This window comes from Nicotiana tomentosiformis, chromosome 9 (genome assembly GCF_000390325.3).
Source record: "Nicotiana tomentosiformis chromosome 9, ASM39032v3, whole genome shotgun sequence".
Classification (NCBI taxonomy): Eukaryota; Viridiplantae; Streptophyta; class Magnoliopsida; order Solanales; family Solanaceae; genus Nicotiana; species Nicotiana tomentosiformis.
Genome location: NC_090820.1, coordinates 106,806,696 through 106,822,132, shown reverse-complemented (window position 1 = coordinate 106,822,132; position 15,437 = coordinate 106,806,696). Strand labels below are relative to the sequence as shown.

Sequence of the window (15,437 nt, the reverse complement as noted above, 5' to 3'; positions counted from 1 at the left end):
TATAAATATAAGCTTATATATATATATATATATGTATATATGTATATATGTATATGTATATCGAATATAGCTTATATATCTTAAGTTGTGTATATATATATTGTGATAGATTGATGATTTTGTAAGAAAAAATAAAATAATGATGGGTATTTATAGTTGAAAATAGGAAAAAAGTGTAATTATAAAAAGTTTGGGATTAAAACAAAGTTGGGGGGTTAAATGGCTATTTTTTTAAAAAAAAAAATTAAAAAAAAAATAGCAGTTGGGCCCGCTAGGCCCGCTAAGGGACCGGGCCGGTCCCGGGCCCTGGAGGGTCCAAATCATAGGACCGGCCCACGAGATCGGACCAGGCCCACTAAAACCGGACTAAACGGTCCTGGCCCGTTTGGCCCGCGATCCCGGGCCTGGACCGGCCCACTTGCCAGCCTTAGTATCGGGTCAGTATTTTAGTTCCGGAGCCCGGTACAGGTTCATTATGATATTTAAGACTTGTCTGTGAAATTTGGTGAGAAACGGAGTTGATTTGACGTGATTCGGACGTCTAGTTGAGAAAATAGAAATTTTAAAGTGTTCTTGAGAATTTCATTTGATTTGGTGCTAAATTATTAGTTCTAGGTGTTATTTTGGCGATTTGATCATGCGAGCAAGTTCGTATGATATTTTTAGACTTGTGTGCATGTTTGGTTTGGAGCCCCGAGGGCTCGGGTGAGTTTCGGATAGGCCACGAGATGTTTTGGACTTTGGAAATCTAGTTTTTTCTGCAAAGTCTGGGTTCTGGCACGTCCTTCTTCGCGTTCGCGAAGGTCCTCTCGCGAACGCGAAGGGTAAACTAATGAGGCAGGGATTTCTTCTTCGCAAACGCGAAGGCTTGGTCGCGAACGCGAAGCGATGGGGGCGTTACCCTTCGCGAACGCGACAAGCCAATCGCGAATGCGTAGTGTTAGGCATTGGGGAGGGGGAGTCACCCGCGGAACGCGAAGGCCAAGAGGTGTAACCATCGCGAATGCGAGCTGGGTCTCGCAAACGCGAAGGCTTGGCAGCCAGTACCCTTCGCGAATGCGACAGTGCTCTCGCGAACGTGATGAACACTGTCGCCAAGCACTTAACAGAATCCAAAAACGGGATTTTAGCCAAAAAATCATTTTTCTCAAAAACCAAATGGTGTGAGGCGATTTTTCAAGAGTCATTTCTTCCCCAAAGTGTTGGTAAGTGATAATAAACCATTTTCTTTCAATTACCCATTACATTTCTTGAATTTTCAACCTAAAAATCTAGAGTTTTCATGGTAGAATTAGGGGTTAGGGTAGAAACTAGGGATTTCAGGAATTTGAGAATTTAGACCTCAATTTGGGGTCAGATTCCAAAACCAATTATATATTCGGGCTCGGAGATGAATGGGTAAATGGATTTTGGACAGAACCTCAGGTTTTGACTAAGCGGGCCCGAGGATGATTTTTTGACTTTTTGGAGGAAAAATTGGGAAATTTAATTTATGAAATATAATTGATTCCTTTAGCAATATTTGATATTATTGAATCATTTTAGAATAGATACAAGTAGTTTGGAGGTGAATTCCAAAGGAAAAGCTGTGATTGAGAATTAAGTGGTCTTCAGAGTGAGGTAAGTGTCGTGTCTAACTTTGACTTGAAGGAATAGGTACTGTGTTTATTTTCTACCTGTTTGGTTGTTAAATACGATATATAGGTGAGGTGACGGGCATCTATGCATCGTTGTCGAGTCATATCATGCGAGTGAAATTCTATTCTTGTCTATTTTGTAGCCTTAAATTCTACTATCCATACTTAATAGGTTGTTTGAAATGTTCGGTGACTTATATATAGTTTCACTGACATTTGGTAACTTTCGAATATTGATTCAAGGTTGAGGTTACATTGTGTAATTTATTATGGGTAAAATACTGGTTTCTTTGAGATACTCCTATCTATCCGTAATTATTGATTCTGTGATTGGTGAGGAAGAGTGTAAAGTATGAAGGGTGATGCCGTACATGCATTATTTATATTGTGAGGAAGAGTATAAAGCACAAAGGGTGATGCCGTGTATAATATGAGAGGTTTAATGCACGAAGGGTGATGTCGTGCCGTTCTATTTATTTATTTGGTGAGGTTGAGAGTAAAAGCACGAAGGGTGATGCCGTGTCGTTTTATTTATTTATTTGGTGAGGTTGAGAGTAAAAGCACGAAGGGTGATGCCGTGCCATTCTATTTATTTATTTGGTGAGGTTGAGAGTAAAAGCACGAAGGGTGATGTCGTGCAGTTTTCCTTTGCTGTTTTTATTTGCTCAATTTGTTTAAGGATTCTCGGTTTAATTCTGTCTTTTCATTATTCTCACTCTTTATGTTGTATTCCCCCACTGCATGTTCCCTTCCCATTATTTTTGTGCTATTTCTTTAATTACTGTTGTTGCCACTAGCATGATTATACTGTTCAGGTTATATGTGAGTGTCTTGTCTTAGCCTCGTCACTACTTCGCCGAGGTTAGGCTCAACACTTACCAGTACATGGGGTCAGTTGTACTGATGCTGCACTCTGCACTTTCTGTGCAGATTTTGATACCGACTCAGGTTGATCGAGATTTGCTATTGGTCCGCTGTCCGGAGACTCAAGGTAGATCTGTCGGCGTTCACAGACTTTGAAGTCCCCGTCTATCTTTTATGTCATACTGTTTTCTTTCATTCATACAGTTGTATTTCTTTAAAGCTATTACTTGTAGTAAATTCGAGAATGCTCGTGAATTGTGACTCCAGATCCGGGTGGTAGTAATTAATACAGTTTTATAAAATTCCGCACCTCTTATATTTCATCTTAGTTAATTATTGTTATTTACTGAATGGAAATAAGGAATTGGTTTAACGAATTTCTTATGCTGGCTTGCCTAGCAAGTGAAATGTTAGGCGCCATCACGGTCCTGTTGGTGGAAAATTTTATGTCGTGACAGTTGGTATCAGAGCACTAGGTTGCCTAGGTCTCACGATTCACGAGAAAGCTTAGTAGAGTCTGGAGGATCGGTACGGAGACGTCTATGCTTATCTTCCAGAGGCTATGAAGTTTAGGAACAAGTTTTACTTCTATTCTTCTCCGTCGTGCGATTTTGCTTTCTCAATATTGATTGAACTCTTTTACTATATTCTTTCGCAGATGGCGAGAACACGTACTGATTCCTCAGTTGAGTAGCAACCAGAGCCTCCAGTGGCAGCTCCTACGCGGGGCAAAGGTCGAGGCTGAGGCCGTGCCAGAGGCCGAGGCATGGGCAGGGCTCAGCCTAGGGGCCGAGCAGCAGCCCCAGCAGTGGAGCCTCAGATAGAGTTTGACGAGGAGGTTCCAACCCAGACTGTTCCTACCGGACCAGCTCAGGTTCCGGAGGGGTTCATTGTCACCCCAGTACTTCAGGACGCTTTGGTCCGTATGGTGGGCCTTATGGAGAGTGTGGCCCAGACTGGCGCAATTCCCATGGCACCAGCAGTCTCTCAGGCTGGAGGAGGAGCCCAGACTCCCACCACTCCCGCTCTGGAGCAGATAGCTCCCCAGTATTAGGCTCCAGCAGCTCAGCCAGTCGGATTAGTTCAGCCGGTTATTGCGGCACAGGTCGGAGATGGGCCAGCTATGTCTTCTGAGGCTTTATGGAGATTGGACAGGTTTATCAAGCTCTTTCCTGTTCACTTCAGTGGTGCTCCTTCAGAGGATCCCCAGGAGTATCTTGACATCTGTCATGAGGTTCTACGGAACATGGGTATAGTGGAGACCAATGGGGTCTATTTTGCTGCATTTCAGATGACTGGTTTTGCCAAGAAATGATGGAGAGATTACTCGTTAACCAGACCAGCTGGGTCGCCTGCTCTTACTTGGGACCAGTTCTCTCAGCTCTTCATAGAGAAGTTTCTGCCTATCACATTGAGAGAGGAGCGTCGCCGTCAGTTTGAGCGTCTCTAGTAGGGCAGTATGACTGTTACTCAGTATGAGACCCGTTTTGTGGGTTTGGCCCGTCATGCCATTCTTCTGCTTCCCACCGAGAGAGAGAGGATGAGGAGGTTTATTGATGGACTTGTTCAGCCTATCAGATTGCAGATGGCTAAGGAGACTGGAAGTGAGATTTCTTTTCAGGCGGCTGCTAATGTCGCCAGACGGGTCGAAATGGTTCTTACTCAAGGAGGTCAGGGGTCTGACAAGAGACCTCGTCATTCCAGTGAGTTCAGCGGTGCCTCATCTAAAGGCAGGAGTACTTTTGGTAGAGGCCATCCTCCCAGGCCATTTCATTCAGCGCTCCAGGCATCCCACGGTGCCTCAGGTGGTCGTGGCCCTCAGATGCATTATTCCGACCAGCTAGCATACAGTGCTCCACCAGCTCCTATTAGTGCACCTCCACTCCAGAGTTATCAGGGTGGTTATTCGAGTCGACATGGTCAGTTTCAGGGTCAGCAGTCACAGCAGCCGAGGTTATGTTATACTTGTGGTGATCCAAGGCATATTGCTAGATTTTTCCCTCGAGCAACGGGCAGCTCACAACATCAGAGTTCTCGTGCCATGGTTCCAGCACCAGTTGTTGCACCACCTGCTCAGCAGCCAGAGACAAGGGTCAGGCAGCCATAGGTAGAGGCCAGACTGTTAGAGGTTGAGGTCAGGCCGTTAGAGGTGGAGACCAGCCAGTTAGAGGTCGTCTCAGGGACGTAGTTTAGGGTGGTGGGGCCCAGCCTCGGTGTTATGCTTTCCCAGCCAGGCCTGAGGCTGAGTCATCTGACGCTGTTATCACAGGTACTGTTTTAGTTTGCAGTAGAGATGCTTCAGTTCTATTTGATCCGAGATCTACTTACTCCTATGTGTCATCCTATTTTGCTTCCTATTTGGTTGTGCCCTATGATTCTTTGAGTGCTCATGTGTATGTGTCCACACTAGTGGGAAATGCTATTGTTGCAGATCGTGTTTATCGTTCGTGTATGGTCACCCTTGGGAGTCTTGAGACTCGTGTAGATCTTCTACTCCTCGACATGGTTGATTTTGATGTCATACTGGGTATGGATTGGTTGTCACCTTATCATGCTATACTAGATTGTCACGCCAAGACGGTGACCTTAGCCTTGCGGGTTGCCTCGATTAGAGTGGAGAGGGAATCTTGGCCATTCTGCCAGTAAGGTTATCTCTTATGTGAAGGCTCGACATATGGTCGAGAAGGGGTCTCTAGCTTATTTGGCTTATGTTCGCAATTCTAGTGCGGAGATTCCTTCCATAGATTCGGTGTCGGTTGTTCATGAGTTTCCAGAGGTGTTTCCTGCAGACCTGCAGGGGATGCCACCCGACAAGGATATTAATTTCTGTATTGATTTGGCTCCGGGCACTCAGCCTATTTCCATTCCGCCATATCATATGGCCCCGCCAGAGTTGAAAGAATTGAAGGGGCAGTTGTAAGATTTGCTTGATAAGGGCTGCATTAGACCTAGTGTCTCGCCCTGGGGTGCACTTGTGTTGTTTGTGAAGAAGAAAGATGGATCGATGAGGATGTGTATAGATTATCGGTAGTTGAACAAAGTCACCATCAAGAACAAATATCCATTGCTGAGGATTGATGATTTATTTTATCATCTTCAGGGTGCCAAGGTATTTTCAAAGATAGATTTGAGGTATGGTTACCATCAGTTGAAGATTAGGGCATATGATGTCCCTAAAACAGCTTTTCGGACTCGGTATGGGCATTATGAGTTTCTAGTGATGTCATTTGGACTGACAAATACCCCAGCAGCATTCATGGATTTGATGAACCGGGTGTTCAAACCCTACTTAAATTCCTTTGTGGTTGTGTTTATTGATGATATCTTGATCTACTCCCACAGTTGAGAGGAGCATGAGCAGCACCTTCAGATTGTTCTTCAGACTCTGAAAGACAGCCAGTTATATGCTACGTTCTCAAAATGCGAGTTTTGGTTGAGTTCAGTTGCTTTCTTGGGTCACGTTGTATCAGCAGAGGGTATTCAAGTGGATCCTAAGAAGATTAAGGCAGTTCAGAACTGGCCTAGACCCACATTAGCTACAGAGATCCGTAGTTTCCTGGGTTTAGCGGGCTATTACCGTCGATTTGTATATGGGTTTTCATCCATAGCAGCCCCGTTGACCAGATTGACCCAGAAGGGTGTCCCATTCAAGTGGTCAGACGAGTGTGAAGCGAGCTTTCTGAAGCTCAAGACAGCTTTGACTACGACACCGGTATTGGTGTTACCCACAGGTTCAGGATCTTATACAGTATATTGTAACGCATCTCGTATTGGTCTGGGTGCGGTGTTAATGGAGGGTGGCAAGGTTATTGAATATGCTTCGCGGCAGCTGAAGGTTCACGAGAAGAATTACCCTGTTCATGATCTAGAGCTGGCAGCCATTGTTCACGCACTGAAGCTTTGGAGGCACTATATTTACGGCGTGCCATGTGAGGTATTCACTGATCATCGGAGCTTGCAGTATTTGTTCAAGCAGAAGGAACTCAATTTGAGGCAGAGAAGGTGGTTGGAGCTAATAAAAGTCTATGATATCACCATATTGTATCATCCCAGGAAGGCCAATGTGGTGGTCGATCTTTGAGTAGAAAATCAACTAGTATGGGTAGCCTTGCATATATTCCAGTTGGTGAGAGACCGCTTGCATTGGATGGTCAGGCCTTGGCCAACCAGTTCGTGAGGTTGGATGTTTCTGAGCCCAGCCGTGTTCTAGCTTGTACAGTTTCTCGGTCTTCTTTGTTTGAGTGCACCAGAGATCGGCAGGATGACGATCCTCATTTACTTGTCCTTAGAGACACAGTACGGCACGGTGGTGCCAAGCAGGTTACTTTGGAGATGACAGAGTTTTGAGGAAGCAGGGTCGTATTTATGTGCCTAATGTGGATGGGCTTCGTGAGTTTATTCTTGAGGAGTCCCACAGTTCCTGGTATTCTATTCATCTGGGCACCGTCAAGATGTATCAGGACTTGAGGCAGCACTATTGGTGGAGGCGAATGAAGAAGGACATAGTTGCCTATGTAGCTCGGTGCCTAAATTGCCAGCAGGTAAAGTGCGAGCATCAAAGACCTGGTGGTTTACTTCAGAGGTTAGATATTCCTAAGTGGAAGTGGGAGCTTATCACTATGGATTTTGTTGTTGGACTCCCACAGACTCAGAGGAAGTTCGATGTAGTTTGGGTCATTGTGGACAGGCTGACTAAGTCAGCGCACTTCATTCCTGTGGCAGTTACCTATTCCTCGGAGCAGTTAGCAGAGATTTATATTTGGGAGATCATCCCTCTTCACGGTGTACCCGTGTCTATCATTTCTGATCGAGGTACGCAGTTTAACTCACACTTTTGGAGGGCAGTACAGCGTGAGTTGGGTACGCAGGTTGAGTTGAGCACAACATTCCATCCTCAGACAGACGGGCAGTCCGAGCGTACTATTTAGATCTTGGAGGATATGCTCTGCGCTTGTGTCATAAACTTTGGAGATTCTTGGGATCAGTTCTTGCCCCTTGCAGAGTTCGCCTACAATAACAGCTACCAGTCGAGCATTCAAATGGCTCCCTATGAGGCATTATATGGTAGACGGTGTAGGTCGCCAGTTGGGTGGTTTGAGCAGGGGAGGCTCGGTTATTGGGTACATATTTAGTTCAGGAGGCCTTAGACAAGGTCAAGATTATACAGGATCAACTTCGTAGTGCTCAGTCCAGGCAAAAGGGTTATGCCGACTGTAGAGTTTGTGATGTGGCATTCATGGTCGGAGAGAGGGTATTACTTCGGGTATCGCCCATGAAGGGTGTTATGAGATTTGGGAAGAAAGGCAAGTTGAGCCCTAGGTATATCGGGCCATTTGAGATCCTCGAGAGAGTGGGGGAGGTAGCTTACAGGCTTGCGTTACCACCTAGTTTAGCAATTGTTCATCCGGTATTCCATGTGTCTATGCTCCAAAAATATCATGGTGATCCGTCCCATGTGTTAGATTTCAGCTTTGTCCAGTTGGACAAGGATTTGACTTACGAGGAGGAGCCGGTGGCAATTCTAGCCCGGCAAGTTCGCCAGTTGAGATCAAAGAGTTACCCTTCAGTTCGAGTGCAATGGAGAGGTCAGCCTATTGAGGCAGCTACTTGGGAGTCCGAGTCCGATATGCGGAGTAGATATCCCTACATTTTCACCAGCCCAGGTACTTTTCTATGTCCGTTCGAGGATGAACGGTAGTTTTAGAGGTGGAGAATGTAATAACCCAAAATGTTATCTTATGTTTTAGAACTCGAATCTGCGCTTTTAAGCCTTAAAAATATTATTTTTACCCTCTTCGATTTGCGTGCGCAGTCCAGGCAGGTTTTCGGAAAGCTTTTATGTTGAAAACTAATAAAAATAAGAATTTTTGCCTTAAAAGTTGATTTTTGTTAATTTCGGTCAACCTTTTTGGTAAATGGGTCCGGATCTGTACTTTGACGGTTTTGGTAGGTCCGTATCGAATTATGGGACCTGAGCGTATGCCCGGAATCGTCTTCGGAGGTCCCTAGCTTGAGTTATGAATTTTTGATGAAAATTAAAAGTCTGGAAATTATTTATTTTTAAGAATTGATTGGTATTTGGCATTGCTAGTATCGGGTCCGTATTTTTGTTCCGGATCCCGGTACAGGTTTATTATGATATTTAAGACATGTCTGTGAAATTTGGTGAGAAACGGAGTTGATTTGACGTGATTCGGACGTCCAGTTGAGAAAATAGAAATTTTAAAGCGTTCTTGAGAATTTTATTTGATTTGGTGCTAAATTCGTAGTTCTAGGTGTTATTTTGGCGATATGATCGCGCGAGCAAGTTTGTATGATATTTTTAGACTTGTGTGCATGTTTTGTTTGGAGCCCCGAGGGCTCGGGTGAGTTTCGGATAGGCCACGGATGTTTTGGACTTTGGAAATATGGTTTTTTCTACAAAGTCTCGGTTCTGGCATGTCTTTCTTCGCGTTCGCGAAGGTCCTCTCGCGAACGCGAAAGGTAAAATGATGAGGCAGGGATTTCTTCTTCGCGAACGCGAAGCGATGGGGGCGTTACCCTTCGCGAACGCGACAAGCCAATCGCGAATGCGTAGTGTTAGACATTGGGAGGGGGAGTCAGCTGTTCCTTCATTGAGAACGCGAGCAATGCCTCGCGAACGCGAAGGCCAGGGGGAGTAACCATTGCGAATGCGAGCTGGGTCTCACGAACGCGAAGGCTTGGCAGCCAGTACCCTTCGCGAACGCGACAGTGCTCTCGCTAACGCGATGAACACTGTCTCCCAGCACTTAACAGAATCCAAAAACGGGATTTTAGCCAAAAATTCATTTTTCTCCAAATGGTGTGAGGCGATTTTTCAAGAGTAATTTCTTCCCCAAAGTGTTGGTAAGTGATTCTAAACCATTTTCTTTCAATTATCCATTACATTTCTTGAATTTTCAACCTAAAAATCTAGAGTTTTCATGGTAAAATTAGGGGTTAGGGTAGAGACTAGGGATTTCGGGAATTTGGGGATTTAGACCTCAATTTGGGGTCGGATTCCAAAACCAATTATATATTCGGGCTCGGGGATGAATGGGTAAATGGATTTTGGTCCGAACCTCGGGTTTTGACAAAGCGGGCCCGGGGTCGTTTTTTGACTTTTTGGAGGAAAATTTGGGAAATTTAATTTATGAAGTATAATTGATTCCTTTAGCAATATTTGATATTAATGAGTCATTTTTGAATAGGTACGAGTAGTTTGGAGGTGAATTCCAAAGGAAAAGCTTGATTGAGAATTAAGTGATTTTCGGAGCGAGGTAAGTGTCGTGTATAACTTTGGCTTGAGGGAATAGGTACTATGTGTTTATTTGCTACGTGTTTGGTTGTTAAATACGATGTATAGGTGAGGTGACGAGCATCTATGCGTCGTTGTCGAGTCATAGCATGCGAGTGAAATTCTATACTTGTCTATTTTGTAGCCTTAAATTCTACTATCCATGCTTAGCGGGTTATTTGAAATGTTGGGTGACTTATATCTGGTTTCACTGATATTTGGTAACTTTCGAATATTGATTCAAGGTTGAGGTTACATTGTGCTATTGATTATGGGTAAAATACTGGTTTCTTTGTGATACTCCTATCTATCCGTTATTATTGATTGTTATTGATTTTGTGATTGGTGAGGAAGAGTGTAAAGCACGAAGGGTGATGCCGTGCATGCATTATTTATATTGTGAGGAAGAGTGTAAAGCACGAAGGGTAATGCCGTGTATAATATGAGAGGTTTAATGCACGAAGGGTGATGTCGTGCCGTTCTATTTATTTATTTGGTGAGGTTGAGAGTAAAAGCACGAAGGGTGATACCGTGCCGTTCTATTTATTTATTTGGTGAGGTTGAGAGTAAAAGCACGAAGGGTGATACCGTGCCGTTCTATTTATTTATTTGGTGAGGTTAAGAGTAAAAGCACGAAGGGTGATGGCGTGCCGTTCTATTTATTTATTTGGTGAGGTTGAGAGTAAAAGCACGAAGAGTGATGTCGTGCTATTCTATTTATTTATTTGGTGAGGTTGAGAGTAAAAGCACGAAGGGTGATGCCGTGCAGTCTTCCCTTGCTGTTTTTATTTGCTCAATTTGTTTAAGGATTCTCGATTTAATTTTGTCTTTTCATTATTCTCAGTCTTTATGTTGTATTCCCCCACTGCATGTTCCCTTCCCATTATTTCTGCGTTATTTCTTTAATTACTGTTGTTGCCACTAGCATGATTATAATGTTCAGGTTATATGTGGGTGTCTTGTCCTAGCCTCGTCACTACTTCGTCGAGGTTAGGCTCGACACTTACCAGTACATGGGGTCGGTTATACTGATGCTGCACTCTGCATTTTCTGTGCAGATTTTGATACCGGCTCAAGTTGATCGAGATTTGCTATTGGTTCGCTGTCCGGAGACTCAAGGTAGATCTGTCGGCGTTCACAGACCTTGAAGTCTCCGTCTATCTTTTATGTCATACTGTTTCTTTCATTCAGACAGTTGTATTTTTTCAGGCTATTACTTGTAGTAAATTCTAGAATGCTCGTGAATTGTGACTCCAGATCCGGGTGGTAGTAATTAATACAGTTTTATAAAATTCCGCACCTCTTATATTTCATCTTAGTTAATTATTGTTATTTACTGAATAGAAATAAGGAATTGGTTTAACGAATTTCTAATGTTGGCTTGCCTAGCAAGTGAAATGTTAGGCGCCATCACGGTCCCGTCAGTGAAAAATTTCGGGTCGTGACAAGTTGCAGTCACTTTACAGCTGTGGGGAGTTGACTGGTACTGTCAGCAAGGGAACTGATGTCGATCTGTTCCCCCTGTTGTATCTTGGACTCTAAAGAATTGAACCACGTCCCCGAACTGAGATTTGTTGTTCTTTAAGTACTTGAGGATATGTATCAGGTTCCATATCTGATTCTTGTCATTAAGTTTGTTAGATTATCAAAACATAACAAGTTACATATAACCTATCAGTTATGTTATACTGACTAGGTACATTATTTTTACACTATCCGGTCATCTAAAAGTTAAGTGCATGTAATCCTTAGTAAAAGAGTCAAATGGCCATGAGCATTATTTTGGTTGTATATACGCCCATTACATATCGACAAGCACCACAACGCACGGTTGTAGTCACTTTTGCAACTTTAATTACTTATCAGATATTCTTTTATATCTTAATCAAAAGAAGAATATTTCACTCTTGTTTATATATTCTTTATGTTTCTCTAGCTGTTGGGACACTTAGACTGCTTGCATTATCTAAAATTTCAAGTTATTTTTCTTTTGTCTCGTGTAGAAGTATTTACACCACTTATACACAAGTAATGGTCCTATTATTTCATAGCCAGACAAACAAAAATGTGTGAGCTATTACATGGGCATGAGTTGCTCTTAGTAAAATATTCTCTTGGTCTACATTTTGCAATAATACACTATCTGACGTGGCAATTTAACATTGGCAGTAAGAGGTGAAAATTGCAATGGATTAGATTTCTTTTTAGACAAAATGTATCTAAAAATATCTAGTCATGTTTAATGGTGCTGAACTTTGCCAAATGGACATGAACCAAGTTAAAAAATGTCATCCACCAATAAGAAAACAGATAATGATATTCTAGGATAAGGACTTTAGTCCTTCGGAGTCATTTAAATACTGTTGGTGCAAGACCATGAAACTCAAGCCATAAACCAACTCTTATTTCTGTGTAGTAGCTGCATTCAAGAGTTTTTCATCTTCTTTCTATAATGGCAGCTGCTACAATGGCTCTCTCTTCCTCTTCATTTGCCGGAAAGGCGGTAAAACTCTCACCATCTTCCTCTGAAATCACTGGAAATGGGAAAGTTACCATGAGGAAGACCGCTAGCAAAGCCAAGCCTGTCTCTTCTGGTAGCCCATGGTACGGTCCTGATCGTGTCAAGTACTTGGGTCCATTTTCTGGTGAGGCCCCAAGTTACTTGACCGGTGAGTTCCCTGGTGACTATGGATGGGACACTGCCGGACTTTCAGCTGATCCAGAAACTTTCGCCAAGAACCGTGAGTTGGAGGTGATCCACTGCAGATGGGCTATGCTCGGAGCTCTTGGTTGTGTCTTCCCCGAGCTTTTGGCACGTAACGGTGTCAAGTTCGGTGAAGCGGTATGGTTCAAGGCTGGATCCCAAATTTTCAGCGAGGGTGGACTTGACTACTTGGGCAACCCAAGTTTGGTCCACGCACAAAGCATCTTAGCCATCTGGGCTTGCCAAGTGGTGTTGATGGGAGCCGTTGAGGGTTACCGTATTGCTGGTGGGCCTCTTGGTGAGGTTGTTGATCCACTTTACCCCGGTGGTAGTTTCGACCCATTGGGTCTTGCTGATGACCCGGAGGCTTTTGCTGAACTCAAGGTAAAAGAAATCAAGAATGGTAGACTTGCAATGTTCTCCATGTTTGGATTCTTTGTTCAAGCTATCGTTACTGGAAAGGGTCCATTGGAAAACCTTGCCGATCACCTTGCTGATCCAGTAAACAATAATGCTTGGGCTTATGCTACAAACTTTGTCCCAGGGAAGTGAACTTAAAAAAGAGTCTTGTTCTATTAGGTGATTGTTTGATGGCCTAGTAAAGCTATTGTGAATTACAGGAAATTATATATGAATTTGTTTTGTCTCCAGTATATAGTTGTGTTTTTCTCAGTTACATTTTCCTTTCATAAATCATATACAAGTTAAAAGGAGGAAAATGGCTCCCAAGTTACTAAGGCATAAGCCTTGGAACAAAGATAATAGCAGAACTGGTTTCCTTAGGTAGAAACAAGGAATTTGCAGAGCAGAGCAAACTTAAATTGAAATTTAAATCTAAAACAACATAGTTAGTTTTCTTATTCTCCTACTTTTCTAATTGGCATTCAGAGTATTATTTGTCGGAATAATTCAGAATGACATATAGAAAGTTTTAAAATTTAGTCAATACAAATGATTTCTGGAATGTCATTGCAAAGAGAACAGCTCCAAATTTCTTATAAGCAGAATTATCGACTCTCCAAATCTAGAGTTATCTTACCCATAATTGACTCCCTAAATAAAATAAGGATTTTTACCTTGCTATACATTATTTAAAACTTTATTATCCTCCCTAATCAAATTTTAATTTATTTACATAGACATATACTATTTACCAATTATATACACTTTAGGATTTTAAATGAGTATCCTTTTATATTAGGAATTGAATAAAGAATCAATTATTTCTCATCCTTATTTTCTCTCCCTCCGGCGCTCTTTCTCTCCGTCTCTCTCTCTCCTGTGCTCTTTCTCTCCCGCTCTCCGTCACTCTCAGTCTCTCATTCTTTGTTCTTTCCCCAATTTTTCTTCCTCTAATGTCCTCTATTTTTTATCCTTTCATGTTGTATATATTTTTAATGGAATTATCAATGAATTTCAATCGTTCTACTATAGAGTTTTAACTTTGCAATTTCCTTTCATGTTGCACGATTGATGTTCGAATTGAAATTGTCAATCAATAAATTTTGAAGGTGTTTGACTCTCCACCATTGACAGCCATTAAAAAACTTTGAAGCTTTGAATTCGAATTTGAGTTTTCAAAAACCGTTATTTATTTGGATTGAATGTTGCTGCAAATAATTGGGAATATTGTTTGGAGTTTATATCTCAATTTTGAGGGTGTTTGGTGAAGATTATACTTGATTTTGGTTGAATTTCAGATTGAAACTCGAAAAAGAAAAAGAAGAAGAAGAAGAAGAAGAAGAAGAAGAAGAAGAAGACGACGACGACTTGACATACAATATACTTATGAAATTGTAGTAAAGTTGTAGTATAATTGTATGTAAATTATATTATGTTGTAGTTATATATATTTTTTTATTTGAATATTGTATGAAAGTTGAAAAATAGTTGTATAATGTATGAATCGTTGTATAAAATTTGTATTTAAGTTATCAATACAATCTTTTTACATAAAGTTATTGATATGTATCAAAATTGTATTAAGAGAGAAAGTTTTGATTGAAATTTTAGAGAGGAAAAAACACACACCACATACAAAATATATACAAATCAGATACAAAATGTACAAAAAGACATATTGTATAAAATTTGTATGAAAATTGTATTTAAGTTATATGATGTTGTAGATGTATTTTAACTGGGTAAAAATAATCTATGAAAGTTGTAGATAAGTTGTAAATAAGTGTATACTATATAATTAGTTATATGAAATTTATTTTTAGTATGTATGTTGTTGTAGATATATCAATTTGTATTAAATTTGTACGAAATTTATTTTTAAATTTAGATGTTGTTGTATCATTAAATTGTATAATATTAATTGTAAGTACGATGTATCTATTTTAGTGCTGATTTAAATAGGTTTCGTTAATTTGTGATAGATTAGTGTATTGGGTAAGTTAACCAATCAAGTGAAGCAGAATAATTTACTAGCCCCGCACGATAGTTATTAACCTCGTAAAATCTTTGGATAATTTTTGATACATATCAACAACTTTATGCAAAACAAATAGTAATGATAACTTAAATACAAATTTTATACAACGATTCATATATTATACAACTATTTTTCAACTTTCATACAACACTCAAATTATATATATATATATATATATATATATATATATATATATATATATATATATATATATATATATAACTACAACAGAATACAATTTACATACAATTATACTACAAGTTTACTATAATTTCGTAAGTATATTGTATGTCATGTGTTCTTCTTCTTCTTCTTCGAGTTTCAATATGAAATTCAACCAAAATCAAGTCTAATCTTCACCAAATACCCTCAAAATTGAGATATAAACTCCAAACAATATTTTCAATTGTTTGCAACAACACCCAATCCAAACAAATAATGATTTTTGAAAATTCAAATTCGAATTCAAAGCTTCAAAGCTTTTTAATGGCTGTC

At 41.0% G+C, this 15,437-nt stretch overlaps 1 protein-coding gene across 1 annotated transcript; it reads left to right on the top strand.

Annotated features, from left to right (window-relative positions):
* The first annotated feature begins 12,162 nt into the window (after positions 1–12,162).
* On the top strand, positions 12,163–13,155 carry LOC104090461 (chlorophyll a-b binding protein 40, chloroplastic-like). Its single transcript, XM_009595561.4, has one exon. The coding sequence runs from the start codon at positions 12,251–12,253 to the stop codon at positions 13,052–13,054; it is 804 nt and encodes a 267-aa protein (XP_009593856.1). The 5' UTR covers positions 12,163–12,250; the 3' UTR covers positions 13,055–13,155.
* Positions 13,156–15,437: the final 2,282 nt, after the last annotated feature.

Excerpts from the sequence above, each read along its gene's own strand:
- LOC104090461 (XM_009595561.4), top strand. The coding sequence starts at position 12,251 with ATGGCAGCTGCTACAATGGCTCTCTCTTCCTCTTCATTTGCCGGAAAG.